Source organism: Ammospiza nelsoni, chromosome 2 (genome assembly GCF_027579445.1).
Source record: "Ammospiza nelsoni isolate bAmmNel1 chromosome 2, bAmmNel1.pri, whole genome shotgun sequence".
Taxonomy (NCBI): Eukaryota; Metazoa; Chordata; class Aves; order Passeriformes; family Passerellidae; genus Ammospiza; species Ammospiza nelsoni.
The window spans coordinates 43,291,622-43,313,055 of NC_080634.1; the positions used below are offsets into that span (position 1 = coordinate 43,291,622).

At 37.2% G+C, this 21,434-nt stretch overlaps 1 protein-coding gene across 1 annotated transcript in view; it reads right to left on the reverse strand.

Moving 5' to 3' along the window:
- Nucleotides 1-6,743: 6,743 nt before the first annotated feature.
- Nucleotides 6,744-21,434, reverse strand: part of PGR (progesterone receptor) — a 31,305-nt gene continuing 16,614 nt past the window's right edge. The window contains exons 4-8 of the mRNA XM_059466768.1: nt 18,188-18,490; nt 16,687-16,831; nt 13,350-13,480; nt 10,147-10,304; nt 6,744-8,738 (exon numbers count right to left, since the gene is read on the reverse strand). Coding sequence (XP_059322751.1) covers nt 8,583-8,738; nt 10,147-10,304; nt 13,350-13,480; nt 16,687-16,831; nt 18,188-18,490 — 893 coding nt within the window. The 3' untranslated portion in view covers nt 6,744-8,582. The remainder of the gene's footprint in view (nt 8,739-10,146; nt 10,305-13,349; nt 13,481-16,686; nt 16,832-18,187; nt 18,491-21,434) is intronic.

Consider the following 21,434-nt stretch of genomic DNA (forward strand, 5'->3'; position numbering starts at 1 on the left):
TGCTGTCAAACTGTGATGTGTACATGGAGCACTGGTAACATCCAAGATACCAATTGACAAGAATGAGGACATTCAGAAATGAACCTGCAACATCACTTTCAAGACGTTCTGTGTTATGTGGAAATTATGTCCATGAGTATTGGCATTGATGGCGTGACTAATCCTTCTCTGAGGGCACACTAACACTGCAGCACATCCTTAGCAAGAGGTGACATCTAAACCAGCGGTCCAGTTTTTTGCCAGTATTGCCTTGGACAGGAAAGGAGGGGGGTGGTCTCTCCTGTTGATGGAGAACACCTGGCATTTCCCAGCCATTCTGCCTGGGCCCCTCTCCAGGCTGCAGCTCCCACTCCTTGCCTGTTGCACACCACATCACAAGGCAGCGGGGTGGGAAGCAGAGGGATGAGGGAAGGATCACTGAGCACTGGAGTCAGTTCCCTAAAAGCCAGGGGTGATGTTGTGCAGCCCTGTTGGTGCAGCCAAGGAAAGGTTGCACCAGTCCAGGTCCATGACTGGCAACAATGAAGCTCTTCTCCCCCATGACTGAGCATCCCAGGGTGGATGGATGGTGAATGGATGCATCCTGGTGTGCTGCATCTTGCACCTCAGAGGGCAGATCAGGCACTGACCAATTCTGGCAGCACAAAGCCCCAGCTCTTGGTGTGGACTGGCTCTGTAAAGTCCAGGGACAATTTATTCTGAAACCCTGGCTTTGAAATAGTTACAAATTAATGATGACCCATTGTGTAGGCTGCTGTGCTAATGGTGTCTCTACTCAGGTGTATTGTTGCTGAGTATTTTGGTCTGAACCAGCAGTGCCATGCCAGCACCTCTTCTCCCACAGTCTGTGCTCTCACATCAGCACCTCTTGCTAATGCTGCTGTGCTTGGACCTTCTGCACTGCAGGGCAGGCTTTTTGAATAAAGTTTTTAATAAAGTTTCCCTTTGGATGTGTTTATGCCAGGAGATCAGAAATGCATTGTAATTTATTCTGATGCTTCTATCAGCTGGCAGTTTGACTGCTTCAGTTTTGATTAAAGTCACAACCTTCCATGTAAGAATAAATAAAGACATAAATAAGTAATTAAATAATTAAATGTGGTTTCATTGTGTCCTGTCTTGAAGAGGGTTTGAATGGCAAAAAATGTGGAAGACAATTCTGCCCCCCCCACCCCTACCCTTTCCCAGCCATACAGGTGTGAACTCAATGACTAATCAGCGTGCATTGTCTCTAACCTGGAGCTGCCAAAGCATTTCCCCAAAATCAGCGCCCCAGCAGCTGGCCTGCAGGACTGCAGCACAAGTGTCTCCACCAAGAGGATTTTTGTACATCTCATACTACAACAAAGCAAGCACATCCCCAGTTTATTGGACATGACACAATGTAGCAAGACAACACCTTTGCAAAAATATTTGAAGCTATTATTTCAGTTGTACAAATATAGAGATGAAAGCTCCTCAAGAGGAAAATACAGAAATCTTATACAAGTCTTTTTTTCCAAAAATAAAAATAGCAGCAAAGCATAAATTGTATCTATCATATCCTGAATGTTAAATACAGAGAAATATGAAGACCAGTCCAAAGATGTCTCAAAATTAAGGATTATTTGTTTTTCTACAGATTTTTTCCATTAAGGATTACAAAGACTCTACAAAGTGTTAATGTATTACACATCCAAGAAACCCATTGGGAAAAGCAGGTGTGTTGAAGGCACAGGAAGGAGGGGAGAATAAATGTTTCACAAGTATTTGAAACTGGGATTTAGATGCTGTAAGAAATTCAGAAACTTCAACAGATCATGCATTCCAGAAGTGCCCAGCTTTGGTTTGTGCTTTTCTCTATCATGTAGTTTTTCTTAAAATTAATGTCTGTCTTCAGGGACTGCTTTTAAGGATACTTTAAGTGGAAAACTTCATTAAGCAGTAGTTTCAAAATTTCAGATGTTTGGAGTTCTTTTTGTTTTTTTGTTTGGTTTTTTTTTTTTTTTTAATGTCAGATTTGTGGAACCTTTTGGCTGTGGGCAGCCAAATAGACACATGACCTGTATTGTGAAGCTTGAGAAAGGGAGGCAGTTTCTGTCTCCCAGTAAAACCTAAGCTGGCTGTAGCCATCACTAGGAACTGCTTCTAACAGCAACTGGGGATGTGAGTGTGTAAAATTATTGTAAGAAATGAACTGGCCAGTGCAGTGTGACTGTTCTGTAAGCTGAGCTTTAGGACACAAAACATCTAAATTTTCAAATGAAAAGCCTTGACATCCTCAGCTGCCACTGCTTGGTGTGTGGTGATGACAGTGCCAAAAGATGATTATTCCCGTCCATTGTGTGTCCCATAGGTGAGCTGAGAGCCTGTCCTGACAGAATGATGTCACAGTTTTTTCTATTTAACAGTGGTAAATTTTTGTCAAGTGTGTTGCCCTTTGTCTACAACAGATTATGCCTCCATCAAAATCCATGTTTTACTCTTAGGAATGTTGCTGGAATCTAGGGAAATGGTTGGGAACATATTGACTGCAGGTGGCCAGGTGTTTCTTTTTCAAATACTCTCAGTAAGATCACACCCACACCTTTGTGGATTCACACTGCCATGCACATGTTGCTCTGGTGCTTCCCTTATTCATGCTCCATATAGCCAAGACAGCCTGCCAGAATAAATCAATTTCTTTGAGCAGCACCATAGTGAGAACATTGTTCCCAACTGGAGATATCGCAGATTAGAGTCCCACACTGGACATCACCCAACAATACAGAGTATGAAGTGTAACAGCATTCCTACAGTCCCATCCAGCATATGGAAAACAGGCCTCTGAGAGAACTGTACATCCCTGGAATGAGCAGCTTATGGTGATGCCCACATAAATCTCACCTGTATAACACAAAGGTCTCTCTATTTCTCTGCCCAGTTATTTCTGATGCAAAGTCAAAGGTGATTATTATGCTCCCTACCTGCTTCTCATTCAATCTAGCCCCTTGTTTGAAGCTCACTGATGCAGTGTTCTGATTTCCTGACAATGATTTATTTCTTTTTTTGTCCTCCACAAAGGAAAATGAGATTTTAGTCATGAACTGGCCGGGTAGGTATTTGAATCGAGTGTGGGAAAATGCAATAGAGTGAGACTATTTAAATGACACTGTGAGAACTTCCTCACTGATATGCCTGAATGTTAAATCGGTGGAACTATTGTACCCATAGAGGTGAAAAGGTAACATAGTTTTCATGGTCAGAAAAACATCATCTATGACTAAAAGGCTTGTGACAGTATTTTTATAATGAGCCCACCCCACACCAGCAAGAAATTGAAGTGGTGCCAGTTTTAAAGGATATGCTAGAATTAAATGAAAGCTCACCACTATCTGATGTCCTCTATACATGCTTAAATGCCCCATACAGAGCACTGTGGGCTCAACCCAGGGAAAACAATTCCTAAATGTGAGCAAAAAAATCATCAAAGGAGCAGCACTGCTCATGTATTTGAAGTTATGCAACTGCTGCATAGTTCCAAGAGCACTTAAAGACTATTTTCTGTGTGTTATTTATTTTCTCTTAAAGGTAAACACACAGATAAATTTTAACTTAGTTATTAATATCTGTGCAGTCACCTTTTACTGCATGTTCCTGTCCAAGCATCTGAGAAGCTACAGTACCATTCTGCATGCAAATAACATCAATCTAATAAATTAATAGCGTTCATTGAAAAAAAAAAAAGTAAATTTTAAACCAAAAAATACCTAAAATATTAGAGTTTTTTTCCTTTTCATCTTCCAAGGGAAAAAGAGAGCTAAACTAAAAGCAAATCTCTGTTCAAGTCAGGTCACCATGACACAAAGCAGTACAAACCAATAAATCCAGCAATGCTGACAGTCCAGCCTGGCAGTATGCTCACAGGCTTCTGAGCCGTGGAAAGTTGGGAGGGCTTTGGATATAAGCTCTGTGGCTGCAAGCTGACTTCTTGGAATGAAAGAAAGGTCAGCCTGCCACAAACAGCGTGTAAGGCAAGAAATGTGTGCTCAGAGCTGCACTGCATGGGGGGAGGGCAGCCCCATCCTCTCCTGCTCTGCAGATAAACCAACCTTAATTTTGGGCAGGGAGGAGAGGAGAGGAAGGATTCCTGTAGGATCCCTGCTGTTCATGCCCCTGGCACATCACTGGGAACTGAGATGAATATTTGGGTGTCGGTAGGAACACAGGAAAGCACCTCACCTTCCCAGCAAATGTAATGGAGAGAGAACTACTTGAAAAGAAAGAAAAAAACCCATCTAATGTACAAACACGGCATTGACTGTCAGAAAACACAAATTTAGGTCTTACTTTCAATGGGAAAGTTTGTATGTCGCACATATAGCACAAGAAAGCATAACCCCAGTGCAGCTGAAGAAACAGCTGCAGATCAGAAATTATTATGTATATTTATTATGCACACATATAACCAGGCCATTTCAAAGTGCCATGAAATCAACTGAAAACTTTTCAGAACACATTTCCCTCTGCCTTGGACTAGGTGTTAAGGAACCCACATTCCTCCACCCCTAAAGGCTGGTCCCAGCTGTGGATACAGCTGAGATCTTTGAAAACATGAGCCAAGTGTTTGATCTTTTGTGTTTCTTGGACCACAGCAAGCACAACTGCGGAGCAGCTCACAGACAAAGAGAACAGCTTGCAGGGGCTGGAGGTCTCACCTCTCCAAACACAAGTGAGCTGCCATGGCCAGGCATCCCAACCCCCAAAACATTGTTTAAAAGCCATAAATATGATACCTGCACAGAGCTGAAAGGAAGCTGATGACTTCATGGGTTGGTTTGTTTGCTTCACTCAAGCACCAACAGAAGGTAGGGCTGAAGGGCTTTGGTCAAAAATACTCAACTGCACAGAACAGGAGAGGCTTAGCTTCAGACACAGCCTGCATTATTCAGTGCATGAAGAACTTTTAGTCATAGCTTGAAACAAAAGCCTGTAGAAGATGGCTGGCAAGCTTTCTAATTAATACAATAGGTGTCATACTTTTAAAATGTAGTCAGGCACATCCTAAATGTCAGAAAATAAGACAAGTCCATCTGCTGAAACCTGTTATTCCTAGTGTACAAACACACCATAAGAAGATCCAGCATTCTGCCTTGCTCAATATATTGAGAAGCACTACAAGATGTCTATTTAGACCTATTTGTAAAGCTCAGGTCCAAAATGCTTTGCTCTTTAAAAAACTGTTAAAGGACATAAGCACACACAACTATAAAACCTTGTACTCAGTAAAAAAAATCAAGTAATTCCTCTCTGAACATTGTTGCAGGGTTGAAAAGTCATAGTACACAAGATTTCTGTAGGGAAGGAAGAAATCAGGTGTACTGATCAATGTTCACAGAATCAGAATCATTTAGTTTGGAAAAGACCTGCCAAGACCATTGAGTCCAAGCTTTGACCGATCTCCACCTTGTCAACTAAACCACAGAAGTAAGTTCAGTCATCTCTTGAACACTTCCAGGGATGGTGACTTCAACACTTCCCTGGGCAGCCCCTTCCAACGCTTAACCAGTCTTTCAATGGAGAAGTTCTTCCTGATATCCAACCTGAACTTCCTCTAGAACAGCCCGAGGTCACATCCTCTCCTGCTACCAGTTGTTACCCAGGCAAAGAGGTCGACTCCTGACCCCACCTGGCTGCACCCTCCTTTCAGATGGATGCAGAGAATGCTGAGGGCTCCCTGAGCCTCCTTTTCTCCAGGCTGAACAGCCCCAGCTCCCTCAGCTGCCCCTCACAGCACTTGTGCTCCAGACCCTTCCCCAGCTCCGCTGCCCTTCCCTGGACACGCTCCAGCCCCTCAATGTCTCTCTGGCACTGAGGGGCCCAGAACTGAGCACAGGATTGGAGCTGTGGCCTCAGCAGTGCTGGGTACAGGGGGACGGTCCCTGCCCTGCTCCTGCTGGCCACACCTGGCTGAGCCAGGCCAGGATGCCATCGGCCCTCTGGGCCACCTGGGCACACTCTGGATCATGTTCAGCTGCTGTTTGCCAGCACCCCCAGGTCCCTTTCCACTATTCACAGTCTCTACATAACCCAGAGCAAATGACAATATCAAAATGGACATTAAAGGCCATCTTATAATCTGGGTTTATCACTGTTTTTTTCTTCCCAAACTTCATACAACTACATAATGATCACAGGACTTTCACACTTATAGCAGACACAATTCCCCAATCATTCTATCTTGTGCAGTGAATTCATCATGGCCACGAACTTTTGGGAAATTTTTCTGTGAGTTAGAGGTCTTTCAGAAATACAATTTGAGAATGTTTTTAAGCTTTGTCATCTATTCCCTAAAGGTATCTTTTTTTGATTATGGTATCCTTTTTGATTATGCCTTTGAGGCAAATATAGTGCATTTCAGACTAATCTGCCAAGTTCATGGGACACGGTGACATGTCAGCCACTTAGGGATTGAGTAAAACGCAGATGTAGGCAGATTCATGCATTCCTAAGGCAAACATACTGCCTGATCTGTCATCTAATTTCAAAATTAGCATGATGAGGAGTAATTTTTACTGTGGGAAGTTTCTGTTATCTGTTTAATCTAAACAGTAACATAGACGGTCTGCTTACTCGGTGGTAAATCATGTGGCAATACTTCAATTCCAAAAGAATGCATGGAAATACAGTTGTTACATGAAAGTGGAATGACTGAAATGGATTTTTTTACTGAAAATCACATTTACTGAATGCAAACACAAAATAAAGAAAAAAAAATCAGAATGTAGAAATAAAGAATTTTGTGCTATTTATTAAAACATAATTGCTTTAAGGATCACAGTTAAAAGTCAGACTGTATGGAATATCAAAGACATTGCTTTCCTGGGCAGTTAGAAATGACAAACCTTGTCAATTAACACAGAAGTCTGTCTATACCACTTTATCTAGGGTCACACATTTGCACCAGCTCTAGTGGGTTTTGTATTGATATGTGGGGATCTCAAAAATGCTCTTATTCCCAGTTGTAATGTAGATTCTTCTTCGTTGGCTTTAGGAAATTATGACCAGTAAGGACACCTTGAGACATTCCTGTACTTGTCAGTTGTCCGCAGTTTTTTCAGGAACCAAGATGTAATTTTTACCAACAAGCAACATCACTTATACTTTTAATGAGGGGTACCGTGATTTAGCTGGGGATACTGAACTTGTATTCCAGAGGCCTTTGTTCTTGTGACAAGGATATGTCTGTACAGACCAAGCTACACATCACCAGCAGGACACAGGCACACAATGGGGACATCTAACAAGCCATGGGCAAAAGCAAAAGCATACGGCCAGAAGTATCCAAACAAGACTCACAATTTCCTATGTTTACATATAATTTGTAATGTCTGGCAAAATCTGTCATATTTTAATACACTCATAAATTCTTCTTAAGGTTTATCTGTTTCTCTGTTTTTTGAATATATCTACAATTTACTGCCTTAAATGCATGAGTTGCTTCATAACCGTACCAAAGGAACAAAAATCACCACATTGTAATTTTTCAGTTGAATATTCATTTCTGTGGTAAAACATGAATATAAAGCTAATTGAGTCCAATTCCTTTTTTACAGTTACTCCATTTATAATGGTGTGCTTTTAAAATAGAAAATATGTAGCTCCAGTAAATCATACTGAAATGAGTCTGATGTGTATCAAAATGTTTGCAGTCATATTTTCCATTTCTTTTTGCATCTGATCTCACTATAATTTGATGCTAATGGCTGATTGAGTGTTCAGCATTGGAATTCAAAACATTAAGATTATTAAGAGTTGCAGTCAGTGAAAACATCTCTATTTAAAGATTTTGAAATAGAGAATGTAAGAGTTGATGAATTTAGGATTACAGCTAAGTGATTTAGCCTTAGTAAGTGCTGAACTTTTAAGGAAAAATAACACAAACCAAAGCTTAGTGGGTTTGCATACACATTATTTCTGGTGTAATACACACTGAAATTTTCCTAAACTTTCTGATTTTTGAAGAAGAGCTCCACTGAATGATGCAGAAAACAGTATGCTGGATCAAGAGTTTCAATGCAACATGACCACAGATGTGAGTATGAATGTACACTGTGTGCCTAGCACATTATTTATTTCTGATGGCATTGCAGTAATAAAAAGTAAAATATCCGTAAGAAAATGTGGGCAATATTTATTTTAATTCCTCCAAAATCCTACATTATGCACGTGCCCACATGTACCCATGCACACAATGTGCTAAAGTAAAAATTTTGCACCATGTCACACCAGAAATTCAAGAGTGTGCAATGTGTAAGAAAAATGTATAGCTGTTGTTAGAAATCTGGAAAGTCTATTCACTGTCATTCATATGCAAATCTAAAAAGCAGCTTAGACAAGTTTACAAAACATTTCTTATGACTGTTGTGATTTTTGCAGTTAAGGAATCAGGAACTCACAATATGTACATCAAGCTTGAATGGCTTGTGTATGTTACAGGTATAAAGCAGTCGGCAGGGTAAGTATGTCAAATATGCTGAAGTCCTGACATTGCAAAATCTTGACCAAAATAAACAAACATAAAATGACCCAGGTATCATCTCTGTGATAAGAGAAAAGACATTTCACTTCTTATGAAAGAGAAGAGGTTTCACCATCCCTGCTAGAATCTTGGGTAGCTGTGCAGCAATCACTTCTGACATCATCTCAGGGAATTCAACGCTCAGTGCTCGGGACTGGAGAAATGTGTTCAAACAGAAGAGATGGAGCTGTTTCACCAGCTGGATTTGATAAAATACAAACATGATCAATCAAGCTAAATGTAATGCAGCCACATAAACATGCTGTCAACCACTTACACATTCATCAGCTCACATCATTCTATACCTTACCCTGTCCTTTCTTGAAAATCAGGGTACTTGTCAGACCCTATTAATGGCAAAAACCATACATATAGCTATGGCAAGTCATATAAACCACTGCTTCACTAATATTACAAAGTAGTATCACCCTCACTCAAGATGTATGTGACAAACAATGGCAACTACTTAACAAGCTTTCAACCTTATATCTTATTCTCACATTCATGTGTGTGCTTTGGTCACTACCTGCTATTTAAACACTGCTCTGAGAGGCAGCATTTACTACTTACCTGTGAGCTTTGATATGATTTTCATTATGATCATATCAGTGTATGCTGCAAACACTGAACTCCAGACTCTAATCCCTTGAAAGCAACTGCTCAACACATGATTATTACATCTCTTCTAGCCTCTCTGAGAGATTCCAATTTTTATTTCAGACCAGTGACCATTATGTTGTTAAATATTGGACTATTTCTGCTACCTTAGGCTTTAACATCACACAATCTCTCCAGCGTGATGATTTTTCTTTTCCTTGTATCTCCCACCACCTTACCAGCCTGAGCTGAAACAGGACTTGAATGAAAATACTCCATGGATCAAATACCACTTTGTTACTTTGCAGCAAGCCTCTCTCCCTCTTTCTCTTCCTCACAGATTATTTTACTGTATGCATTTAAAAGGAAGAGATTGAATTAAAATAAAATGCAGATTTGCTGAGTTCTGAAGAATAAAAAGATGCAAAAGTCCTGTCCACCTTGAATTCTTTAGGAGTTCCTCACAACCAACATTGAGTTCAAGAGTCCAGGGTATGGTATCTAGAATTGTCAAAGATTACTCAATTTCTAAACCTAGACAGATACTGAAAAAGTGGTACAGAATACACACATAAAACCAGTTGAACTAAGGTTGGAAATCCAATCTTGGTTGCCTTTCACTAATTCTTAGTAGTCTGACTTTGCAGCTTGAATTGCCTCTACCTCACACTATTCTCCTGAACAAGTATACACGTGCTCACACACACATATACACCACCCCTACCAAAGCCCACAATTGTACTGGTTATAATACACTAAAAATTAAACAAAATGGTAGCACTCTAATGCATGCTTCACAAATACTTTGATGTGGTATACCATAAAATATGTGCACAATACAAATACTGATGTTGAATATAGAGTTATCTATTCACACAAATATACACAATAAAGGAGTTTTTTGTTTGTTCTTCTGTTGTTTAGCAATGCTGATGACTCCCTTCCATAGAATTACTTTTAGGAAATTCCTTCTTACATAAAGAGCAGAAAGCATTAACAAATCAACTTACATCATGCATGGAATCCATCAGTTTTGTAAGCTGATAGAAACGCTGTGAGTTGGCCACAACGCCCTTCTGGCGCAAACCAATTGCCTTCACCAGTTCTCTGATGTAGCTTGTTCTCATCTCATCAAATTGGCTTTGACTTCTTAGACCTTCCAAAGGAACTAAAAAAAAAACCAAATCAGCTGGGCTACAATTTACTCTGAAGGCACTGAAATTTCAAGTACAGGAAAAATTTACAGTATTTCATGCTGTACAGTGCAATTCATTATTATGTGCCAGGTACTTCTTCCCCTTCAGGAGTTACTCCAAAACCAGTGATAAAATTAGTTAAAAGGATATACCAGGAGCAATCAGTTCATTTTGCTAACTGCCTTATGACTAGAAATATCCCTAAGCTTCAGTTACATGTGTTAGCTGGGGAAAAAAAGGCTTAAAGAGCCACTCCTGTCTGTGGGGAAACACGTTATGGACTGATGCGTGCTTACCCTGCTGAGGGTCTGCCCTCTTCACAGCAAATCTGTGGTAGAGAGATCTAGCTGGAGTGCTTCAAAATGGAGTCAAGGAATGAACTAACAGCTCTAAAGTAGTGCAGACAGTAAAGCTGCCAGGGCTCAGACCTCCTGTTTGAACCTCTTTCACTTAATAGAACTGATCAGAGACTTAAAGGTGAACAGCTTTTTAGAAGAATGAGCAAGGAGGAGAAACTGGTTGAACTCCTTCTTCTCTTAAAGGTCAGGTGTGAGAATAAAAATGAGGCCATGGAGAGAACACTGAGAAAAGAACCTGTTAGTGGCTACTAGTGATAAGTGTCATGGAAAAAGAATAGTTTAATTTTCAAAGCCTGGATTATTCTGGATATTTCTTTTACAGAGAACTAAGGAACGTTTTCATATAAAGTGGCTCTGATGGAGTTTAGGGTTAGATGGAAGTTACCCTTGACTTACATCTCTAAACCAGCAATTAAGTCTTTATATTTCCCCTGCAAATTAATTTTGAAGTTATCTTCCATCAATGAATGGCATTTTTCCTCTGAATTCTGCAAAAAGACACATTCCCACCTAATGACCAATGTTCCTTGTAGCTATCTATTTGAGCTGCTCCCTTCCCTGAACATGTGTCAAGAATGAGGATACTTTTATGCAGTGGCACGAACCGAGCCAAAATCTTATGTAACAAGATTTAGAAATTCCTTTAAATCAGAAGTCTGGGAAGCATTACATTTAAGCCTCAGCCAACTCAAAGAAAAAACTGTGAAATCAAATATAATGTTAAAACTTAGGCTGGGGGTCCATTCAAAATTAGAAATGTATCAAGATTGACACTCAGTTTATTTCAAATTATTGCTGCTTTTGAATAATCTAAAAATGTCAAAAACAGTTCATCTTAATAATTGAACAGAAGACACAATGAGAGACTAAAGGATTAGACTTGATTTACTGTTAGTACACGTAAGATTGAAATGGCTGTCCTTTCACAATTGAAGTGGATTAAGATGAACATCATGACTAAAATAAAAGTAGTCTTGAAACACCTTAAAACAACAACAAGGTTATATGGCTTTTTGAAAATACTTTTGTGGAATTATATTTATACAGTACCAAATGTTTACTAAATGTCTCAGCAACAACTATTAGGTGTGTTCCTTTTCCCAAAGATCTGACAAATTGTTTTTTCCTATAAGACAATAAATGCAGGAGAGAACAAAAAGCAAAACTCATCAGAACAGGTAGAAATACTTTTTTTTTTTTTTTTAAGTGATTTCCTGCATATGCAAAACATATCATCTTAAAAAAATAGTTTCTGAATGCAATGCAGTTGATAAAGAAAGGTAACTGGATGAATTCCATTAAATTGATGCACTCAAAAACTAGAGGGATTGGACCAACACTGTCATCCTTTTTTGAATTTGATATGAACTTTCTGGAACAGAGATAGCTGAAATTTATCACAAATTTGTCACAAATTTATCTAAATTTAACTGAAATTTTAGAAGATAGAAAAGAGTTTATTTGGGATGAAAACAAGGGGGAAAGCATTGAAAAAAGAAATACATTAATATTCTAACAAAGCAGCTGGAGTTATATCAGGATTTTTAGATTTTTATCCACATTACCTTTACTGCTTTAGCAGAGTGTATGGAATTTTGCCATTCTTTTAGTAATTTCCATGTTCATATCTTTTTAAACTTACTCTCTGCTGAGACCAGGTTTTTTTGGGTTTTTTTTTTTTTTTACAAATGGGTTTATGCAAATACCAGCCATGAACAGATTGAGAGGGATTCAATTTTAATTCCTTATCAATTAACTAAACTTTGTAAAACCAAGAAGCAGGTCATGCAGGATTTGCACATCTCTCCTCTGACCCCTTTGTGTGTTGAGAACAAAACTTTTACATTCTTTCCACTATATTTTTCAAAAGTGCTTATTGTCATGTCTAACAGCACCTGTATAACTTTAAAAAAATTTTATTTGGGGATTCATAACTAACAATTATGGCCTTAGCAGATGCAAATTTTAGTATTTCAGAGAAGATTTTGGAAGATAAGTTCACGAGCAATCACATTTCCTATGTAATGGGGAATGCAGCTGTATGCTGCATTCTTGAAGAGATGCGTATAATTAAGTGACCACGGATTTTGTTTCCAGAGAAACAAACCAAAGAAAAACATTTCCATTTGTTTATATCTGTGCTAAACTTCACCTATTTATAACTATAAAAAGCTGAATAACTGCTTATATTGTTTGTCATGGCCACTTCCCTAAATCTCAGCAAACATGCTTTAAGATCTTGGTCAAGATAAAGCCCTCAGTCTTGATAATTTATTAAATATTTTTAAATGTGTTATAATACTTTAAAGATTGTTTTGATTTGGTTGGAGATTTTTAAATCTGTGTAGAGTCACTTGAACCGATGTTTCCACGCAGAAATACTGCACAGTTGTTTTGAAAATGTGTAACACAGTATGGCCATATGTCAAAAGAGATCCAACATTTCCCCAGTACAATAAAACCAACAATGAATCACAAATTCTTTGTTCTTTATAAACATTAGAAAAAATATTTTTAGTCTTACAATACTAACATTCCATCCAGGACAGTTCCATTTGTTAAGCCATAGAGCTTAGTGATTGTCAAGTTGTCAAGTTAAACAACATGGTTCAAAACCCTTTTAGTAGTGATGTGTTAAAAAAAAATAAAAGAACCTACTTGTGTTGAGAAGTAACAGTGCTTTCATACACAGGAACTCTTCTTGGCTTACTTGAAGTCTGACAAATTCCTGTGGGAGTTGCCACATGGATAGACACAGGGAATAGAACGATGATTCTTTCATCCTCTGTCTTACACCCAGAAAAGTTTAAAAAATAAATTAAAAAACATTTAAACAAAGACAAAGAATGTCTCCAGTACTAACTGCTTGAAAGAAAGGTCTTATTAGCAGTTTATCACATTACAAAAATTAAAGATAAGCTTATACACGTAAACAATTTTCTGATTATTTTTGTTCCTATGCTAGTTTTTTATTGCAATGAATGTGCTATTATTTTGGATGTTAAATCTGTTACTGCTGTCCAGAAAAGAAACCAAAAATTATCAAAGCTGAACTCTAACCACTAAAAATAAAGGGAGTTTACTAATTAAAAATACCCTGATGAATAATGTGAAGTACTATCTTATTTTAGAAGTCAATAGATTCGTCTATCTCCGTAAAGGTTTCAAAGCATAGAACTGAAGACAAATCTGAAAGTCTATAGAAAAGCTTATTCTTAGGATTTCCAAAAATATCTGTATCAAGATACTTTGTAGCAACTCCAGCCTGGTACTTCTAGCAGCAATGATATTACTCTGTAGCATGTTATGCCATTAAAGAAACAGTTAAAATGTTACATGCTAAGTACATGGAGACATTAATACAACCTTTCCTGAACTCCCACAGAAGTAACCAGAACAAATCACACAGGAAATACATAAAACTATGGGATTTTTTGCAGCACTTTGATACCACTTTTCTCTTTGTGATTTTGGTATATTGAGTATATATTATTGCACATACTTAGTAGGAAAAATTTCCAACTGAAATGACTGCAATGGTAGCATTACAAAGTTTCTAATCTAGACTGAATTCATTGCATATTAACCTGATGATCCAATAATTTGGACTGATTTTAAAAGGTGGCATCCCAATCCAGATGAATTAGGTACAATAACCGGAAGATTAAATTTTGCTTGCCCACCTGTTAGTGAGTTCAGATCAGCATTCCAACCTGACTGCAGGTAGTGACCTCAGCAAACAAAACAGGCTATTTTCCATTTAAAAAAGACTTTTTCAATGCATTGAATTTTTTTCTTGTCAAAGTGTTACTGTCAGCTTGAATGAAAATTATTTCAATGTTGTTCAACATCTGATATCTTGTACCAGCTCTTAAATGACATAACCATAGAAATTTAATCTTTTAGACCTGAATAGACTTGTTTCTTCATCTACTTTAAATCTCCTTTTCTATTCCTTTTTGGTAGCATCTCTTCTTAATTACTATCTATGAAGAGCAATAGCAGCTTTTAGGGTTTAGCAGCTTAACTGTTGTTCTTACTCAAATTTTCAGACACTGCAAAATACAAGAACGGTAAGTCCTTGCAGGGTGTTAACACAAAGAAATCTTTGTCAAACTAGCACTACTGGCTTTCTTGGTCTGAAATTGATGCTACCAAACACATCCTTCCCTAGAAGCATTACAACTCAGTTCACTAAATGATAGAATGGCTGTGACACAAGCTCTGGATTGTGGTTTCATGGTAATTATGAAACAGTGTGTGTTGCCCCTGCAAAAGGACCTTCTATTATCTCCTTCTACCTCTAGGCACACACTCCTGTGATTCTGGCATTAGTGCCTGCACTCCTACATGGTGAGTCATGTCAGGGATCATCTCTATCCGCTAATGAATGGCTTTTTCAGGGGCACCTCTCAGGCATATCTGTTTGACAGTGCAGCCACAAAGTGTTTGGTCCAGCTCAGCTAAAGTCATGGGGATGCATGACCAGGACAGCTAACTTTTTTGGCAATGTTCAGCAGTTACCCTTGCTTAAGGTGAACATTAAAGTACAAACTTAGACATCATCATAGATAAAGTTGTTTACATTTTACTGATCTAAAAGCTAACTTGTTTCCAATAAATAGTTGCAGATATGATTCAGTGCATCGTTCACTTTTTATATCTCCTTGTTTATAACATCTCTAGTATGACCCTGATGAGTGAGATGTTCTACAACCAAGAGAGGAATATGTTGTCAGCACCCAGCAGAGATGATCCTGAGTTGATAATAAGAATCTGTCTCTGGTGGATCACAATCAGGGTTCATAAATCTTAACACCATTCCCAAAGAAAGTACTTAAAGTCTTCTTCACAAGCCGTCAGCAGTGGTGCACAAGCGGGGTGATACTCCAAGACATGACATTACTGCTTAAAGCTATCAGCTCACTCTGTGTTTCTTCTGAATGTAACCATAAGATGTATAAGACAATGCTGGGACAACAATACAGTCAGAAATTAATTCAATCTCATAACTTCTAAATATTTCAATTTGTACAGCACAATTAATAAAAATGGGACAGGAAAGAATTCATTACTCAACAACCTCACAGTGATTTACAGTCATTTGAAATAGAAAAGGTCAGGAGCTATAGGGTCGGCTCTACTGAATATCTTCTACAAAGAACTTCACTGGGAGGATCTTGAACATCTATAGATTTTAAAATCAGGTGTCCAGATCTTCTGCAAATCCACCCCTTAATCCTTAAACAACATGTCTTACAAAATACCTGTTTTTCTTTGAGCTTGCTTCATAACAGTTCTTTTAGTATTTTAAGAAAAAAAAAGGGAGAAAAATTTATTAAGGAAAAATAAATATAGGGATTAAATTATGTTTTACTGTTCCTGGCAACCTCCCATGTACTATAACAAAAGAATATAAAATTACAAGTCTGACAATATTAATTTGCGGAGCTGGAAAACTGACAAAGACTGAAATGATGATTATCTAAATTAAGTAGCATAGCAAAGGAAAATCCAAGCCAAAAAGCCTCTGCCATCCCCCAGCAGAAAAGAGCAGTCTCATGTAATTTTTCCTTTATATTAAAATTCCTACTTGATAAGTATTTTTTTTACTGAGCATTTAGATTTTAGGCAAACTATTTGCGAAAAACACCCAAACAAAAACAACAAAAAAAACCCACACTCAGTACCATTTAGTAAACATTAACTCATGACTTATTCATACAAATTGAAGTAAATCTTCTGACAGCATGATTTTTTTTTTCCTTAGATAATTAAAATTCTGTTTGAACTGCTTTTGCTTGACCATGTACACAGAATAGTTGTGGTTCCCACAAAACCACTCCCAAAGATACTAAACTTTGATATGGTCAGAGGACTTGGCCATTAATTTTGAAACAGAACAAATAATGAATGAAATCTTAGCCTCAATGGAGTCACATTCCCATTGGCACATAAAAGTTCAACATGTTATTCATGGAAGCATTCTACTTACTCATTTAGAATCAGATCTGGTGCAAAATACAACATCTGACCACTGACGTGTTTGTATGATCTCCATCCCATGGCAAAAACCATTAGGCTCATCCAGGAATACTGGATGAGGGTTATCTGATCGTCGATATGCAAATTCCGAAAACCTGGAAATGAAATTCAAGATAAAATATTTCATCATTCTCATTTAGACAGCAGCTAAGTAGGTGTTTTGAGATTACAAATCTGAGCTATCAAACTGAGAACACCTAGAAAGACAAGCAGTTTTGGGGATGTAGCTCTCCAATGCTTGGGTAATAACTGCCTATCTTAGTTGACCTCTTGTCTTTTTGTTCTCATCCAGTATTTTGAAATGTTCACACCAAAGTTTATTTTACCAAAAATGACTGTTTCAGAGGATAGGAATGTATGTCTTTTTCCTTTGGTAAAAATATGACAGTTTGTAACATTACCACTGTAGCCAACTCTCATTGAATGTCAATAGCTTGAACATCAGTGCTCTTACCATAAGATGCAGCTGTCACACAAAAACATCCAATATGAGCACCTTTCTTGCATTCAACTTAAGAGAACCATATTCAGTTGTGAGCTTGTGTTTGATCGCTTTTGCTGTTTGAAAAATTTAAAGATTGCCACGAATTATCTGAGTGAAACTAATAGCTTCCTGCCACTGAAAGGAGCACTCCTGTTCCTCATTGTGTGGTCCTGTTACCTCCTTCAAGCAAGCTTTGGCACTCATGCTCCTCCTCAGTGAACTGGTTCAGTTCATGAAGACATCAGGAAACACAGAGGGCTAAAAAAAGGTTTCTTTTCCTCCCATTTGGTGAGATGAATCAATTCACTCAAGAGGTCTGTTAAGTGCCAAATGCAATGGGAAGAGCAGTGATTGAGACTACTGCTTTCTGCAGCAGCAGTGTCAAACTGAGCTCACATGAGACTATTTTCCAGGCTTTCTCCTCAATATATTGATTTCTATATATCCCAGGATGACGATGATGATCCCTATCACCATGCAGCACACATAAATATACAACATGGATCTTTTTTTTCAATCCAGTTGTGGATCTTCATAAATTCAATTACTTCTTATTACCAGTCTGTTTGTGAGCAGCTTACTTCTAATTGGTATTATTTATAAAAATTTTATTTTTTGGTGCTTTCAAAAATTCATTTTAGTAATAAGAAGAATAAAGAATAAGCAGATATACAACCTTTTTATATCAAATGAATAAATAGAAGAAAGGCTGTAATAACAATCACATACAGGAACTGTCGGAGCTCCTGTGCTTACTTGGAGTGAATCTAAATATTTAGATGGATTCTTTCAAATGTGCTTCCCTATTAAAATATATTTGATTAGTTAAATTATCTGATAAGGGAAAGCTTAATAATTTCAGCATTTGTAAAGAATTAACAGGTAATCAATAGTATTATCTTTAGACTGCTCCTCTTATGAAATATTTGCTTAAATACAATTCACTACATATAAGAAATTATATTACCTGGTAGTAATTTAGACCACTTGACTACACAAAGAAGTTGCCTCTCACAAAGATGATTCAGACTGGTCAGCAAGGAACTTGGTGTTTCGGGTTTTGTATTGTCATAACCAGCATAGACAACTTCTGGCTCAATGCCTCGTAAAACGCTTATCATTGGGGGAACAAACTGTATTTCTTGATTTGGAGAAAAGGACAGCCTTTGGGTTAGAGCCTGGCTTTCATCTTGAAGGGCTGCTGGCTGCTGGAGTGCAACATCTAATGTTCTCACAACCTTAATTTTGTTAAACTTTTTCAATTTTCGACCTGAAAAAAAAAAATCGTTGATCTGTTAGAAAGAGTTAACCAAGAACATTAGTATTTTCCAATAATGTTGGATTACACTTTTAATCTATACAAGGAAACCAGAGCTGTCTTCAGAATAAATTTTCTATTTTTTGACTATTAATGTAATTGAAAAATGATAATGGAAAATTCTTTAGACCTTCTCCCTCTGTATCCTGCTCCTTTTACTAAGGGATGAACAGCACCCACCCATTAAAATTATTGCCATGAATTCTAGGTTACAGTAACCTCATAAAGGGTTTTCTGGTTCAATTCCCACCGTTCTGTCATATGCCAACAGCTGAGCCAGCTGGCTCTACAATTCAGTTTCTATTCAATGTCAATTAAAGATACTGCTTCTTTTACTCCCTAATATTCAAAACCAGAAATGTTAGTAATTAATTACTACACATAGAAACTCCTCCAGTTCCCTAAGAGCATTTCAGTGTCATGGCTGAATCTTATTTTGGGGCCCAGGGGGATGAGTGAAAGACCGACAAATACTGTAAACTCTTAGAAGATATTTCATTTCTTAAAGGATAATTTCCCTGTCTCAGTATTTTTAATTGTTACTTCCATACTACAGTGGTATGAACAACACTAATTGAAACAAATTAATAGCTGAACTGCCTTCCCAAAATAAGCACAGATACATTAGTATGGTTATTTGCTTTAAATAGATCCTCAAAGACGATGAAAACCCTGCTAGATCTTTAGTTCTGCCAAACAAGTTTGTCTTAGGGAAAAAGGTCAAAAAATGCAATAAAAATACTGATACTTATGCTCGATTTACATGACAGGGGAATAGAAATAGACACAGGGGTGATGGCAAAAACAGTAACACTCATCATGCAATGACATTCAGGGTTCATATTCCCACTAACTTAACTGCAGGTTTAATTAGATTAGTATAAAGTGCCACAACAATCATATGCTCATTTTACCACTTATGGTAAGAATAAAAATATTTCTAATTCGAGATTTCTTAGTAAAGAACCAAACACAAAGTTGCATCTTATGTTACAGCTGAACCAAGGAAAAAAAAGCAAAACAAAAACCCACAAAAGAATAGACAATTTATTATGCTGAAAGACCTAGAGCCAATTTTTATCATAACAAACCTACACATAGTCATAAACTTGCTGGGAATTTCCCACTAAGTATTGTGTAGGCATGAAGGAAAACAGAAGTAACAATGCATTTAATAGTTCATAAATAATGATTTCAGGTATTTTCAGAAATAATGGCTTCAGATACTTTTACAGTTCAGAGAACAAGTAAAGAAAGAAACCAAACAGAATAGTTATCACATGCAAATGTTAGTAGTTAATAAGTACCCCTGTTTCCAAGTAACTAAATGTATCAGAATTAATGTCACACTGGTTTGCAGAACTGCTCGTGTGTTTATTGCTAATTATGTTGCTTAACAGCCATCAGTAAAACAACTCCACTTGTTACCTGTCTACAAGAGAGGTGACTATTAATAACTCGCAGCAAACTTTCCCATCTACAACAAAGGAGACCACATCAAATTAATAAAAACTCTAAAGAACATAAGGAAAACAATGGAGATTTGACAATAGCTTAGTTTTTCATTTGCTGTTTACAAAGCAGGTAAGTTTTGCTGTAACATAAGTAAATGTCTCCCCTTAGTCCCATAATGGGTAAATAATACCAATCCACTCTGACAACTATTTTTCTTAATACTATAATATATACTTCTTAATACTATATGTCTGTGCATATTTACACAGCACAAAATTTTTGGTAACATTTTCATTACCTCACTTTAAGACAGCTAACCACTCAAGCAGTTTCTTCATACTCACTGTTCCCCTACCCTTGATTATTACGAATAGCATGTTTATAGTGTTTGTGTTCTACATGTACCTAGAAAACATTTTAAAAAATCTGTTTAATCCCACTATCAAATATATTATGATTTTGTCCTTACTACCTAATTCTGTATTTTAATATTTTTTTAGCTAGGTATACAGAATCATACAGACAATTAGACATTACTGATGGTAGACAATTTATAATAAAAGGACTGGGTTTCTAGTAGAAGTTTAACATCTCACTACCCTTCTCCTTACCCTGTAATGAGGTGAAAAGCATCAATGATGTATTATTCTTGACAGAACACAATGGCCCTTACTTTAAGGTCACTCTGCTCTTGCTTTTTGTGTAGAAAAAGAAGCCGTGCACACCTTAGGAGGGTGTATACAACATAGAGAAAGCAGCAAAGCAGAAGGAACACATCTTGGTTTTAACAAACCCTTTGATCCTACCTCAGAAAATATTACCTGGAAAATTAATTCACCTTTTTCTGCATGTAATCACTGCACTGCGGACTGAAAGCTGATTGAAACAATGAAGAACACAATCATTCAGCAATACAGCTGAACAAGGAATCTGTGATAATCAGCCTGAAAAAATTACAGATTCACTCATAATAAATAAAAGAGTTGAGCACTTGTTTATTCCAGGATCTGATCCAGCTACCTGCTATCCTATTAGGTTTAAGATTAGAAAGGGGATAGATTAATGTCTCAAGTTATGAGATTATAAAGCCCAAAGACAATTAATATTTTCAAAAAAAATTACAAACACAGTACTGTGAAATGCATATTTTTATTGATACATTCCTTCTATAGATTAAGAAAAACAAAACAGTCCATATATGGAAATAAATTATTAGTGCTATTGGTTGCTATCCTATAATTTACTTACTACTGATTTAAAATTTCTTTCAAAATTTCAGGGGTTTGATATTGCTTTGAATTTAGGGTTGAAAAATGGAACTGTTGTTCATATAATAAAATATTACGCTTTTATCTATATGGTTGCCACTCAGTGACATTCAATGGAAGATAGGTGTACTTCCCTAAGAAGTAAGTATAATTTAATTAATATAGTAATTTTT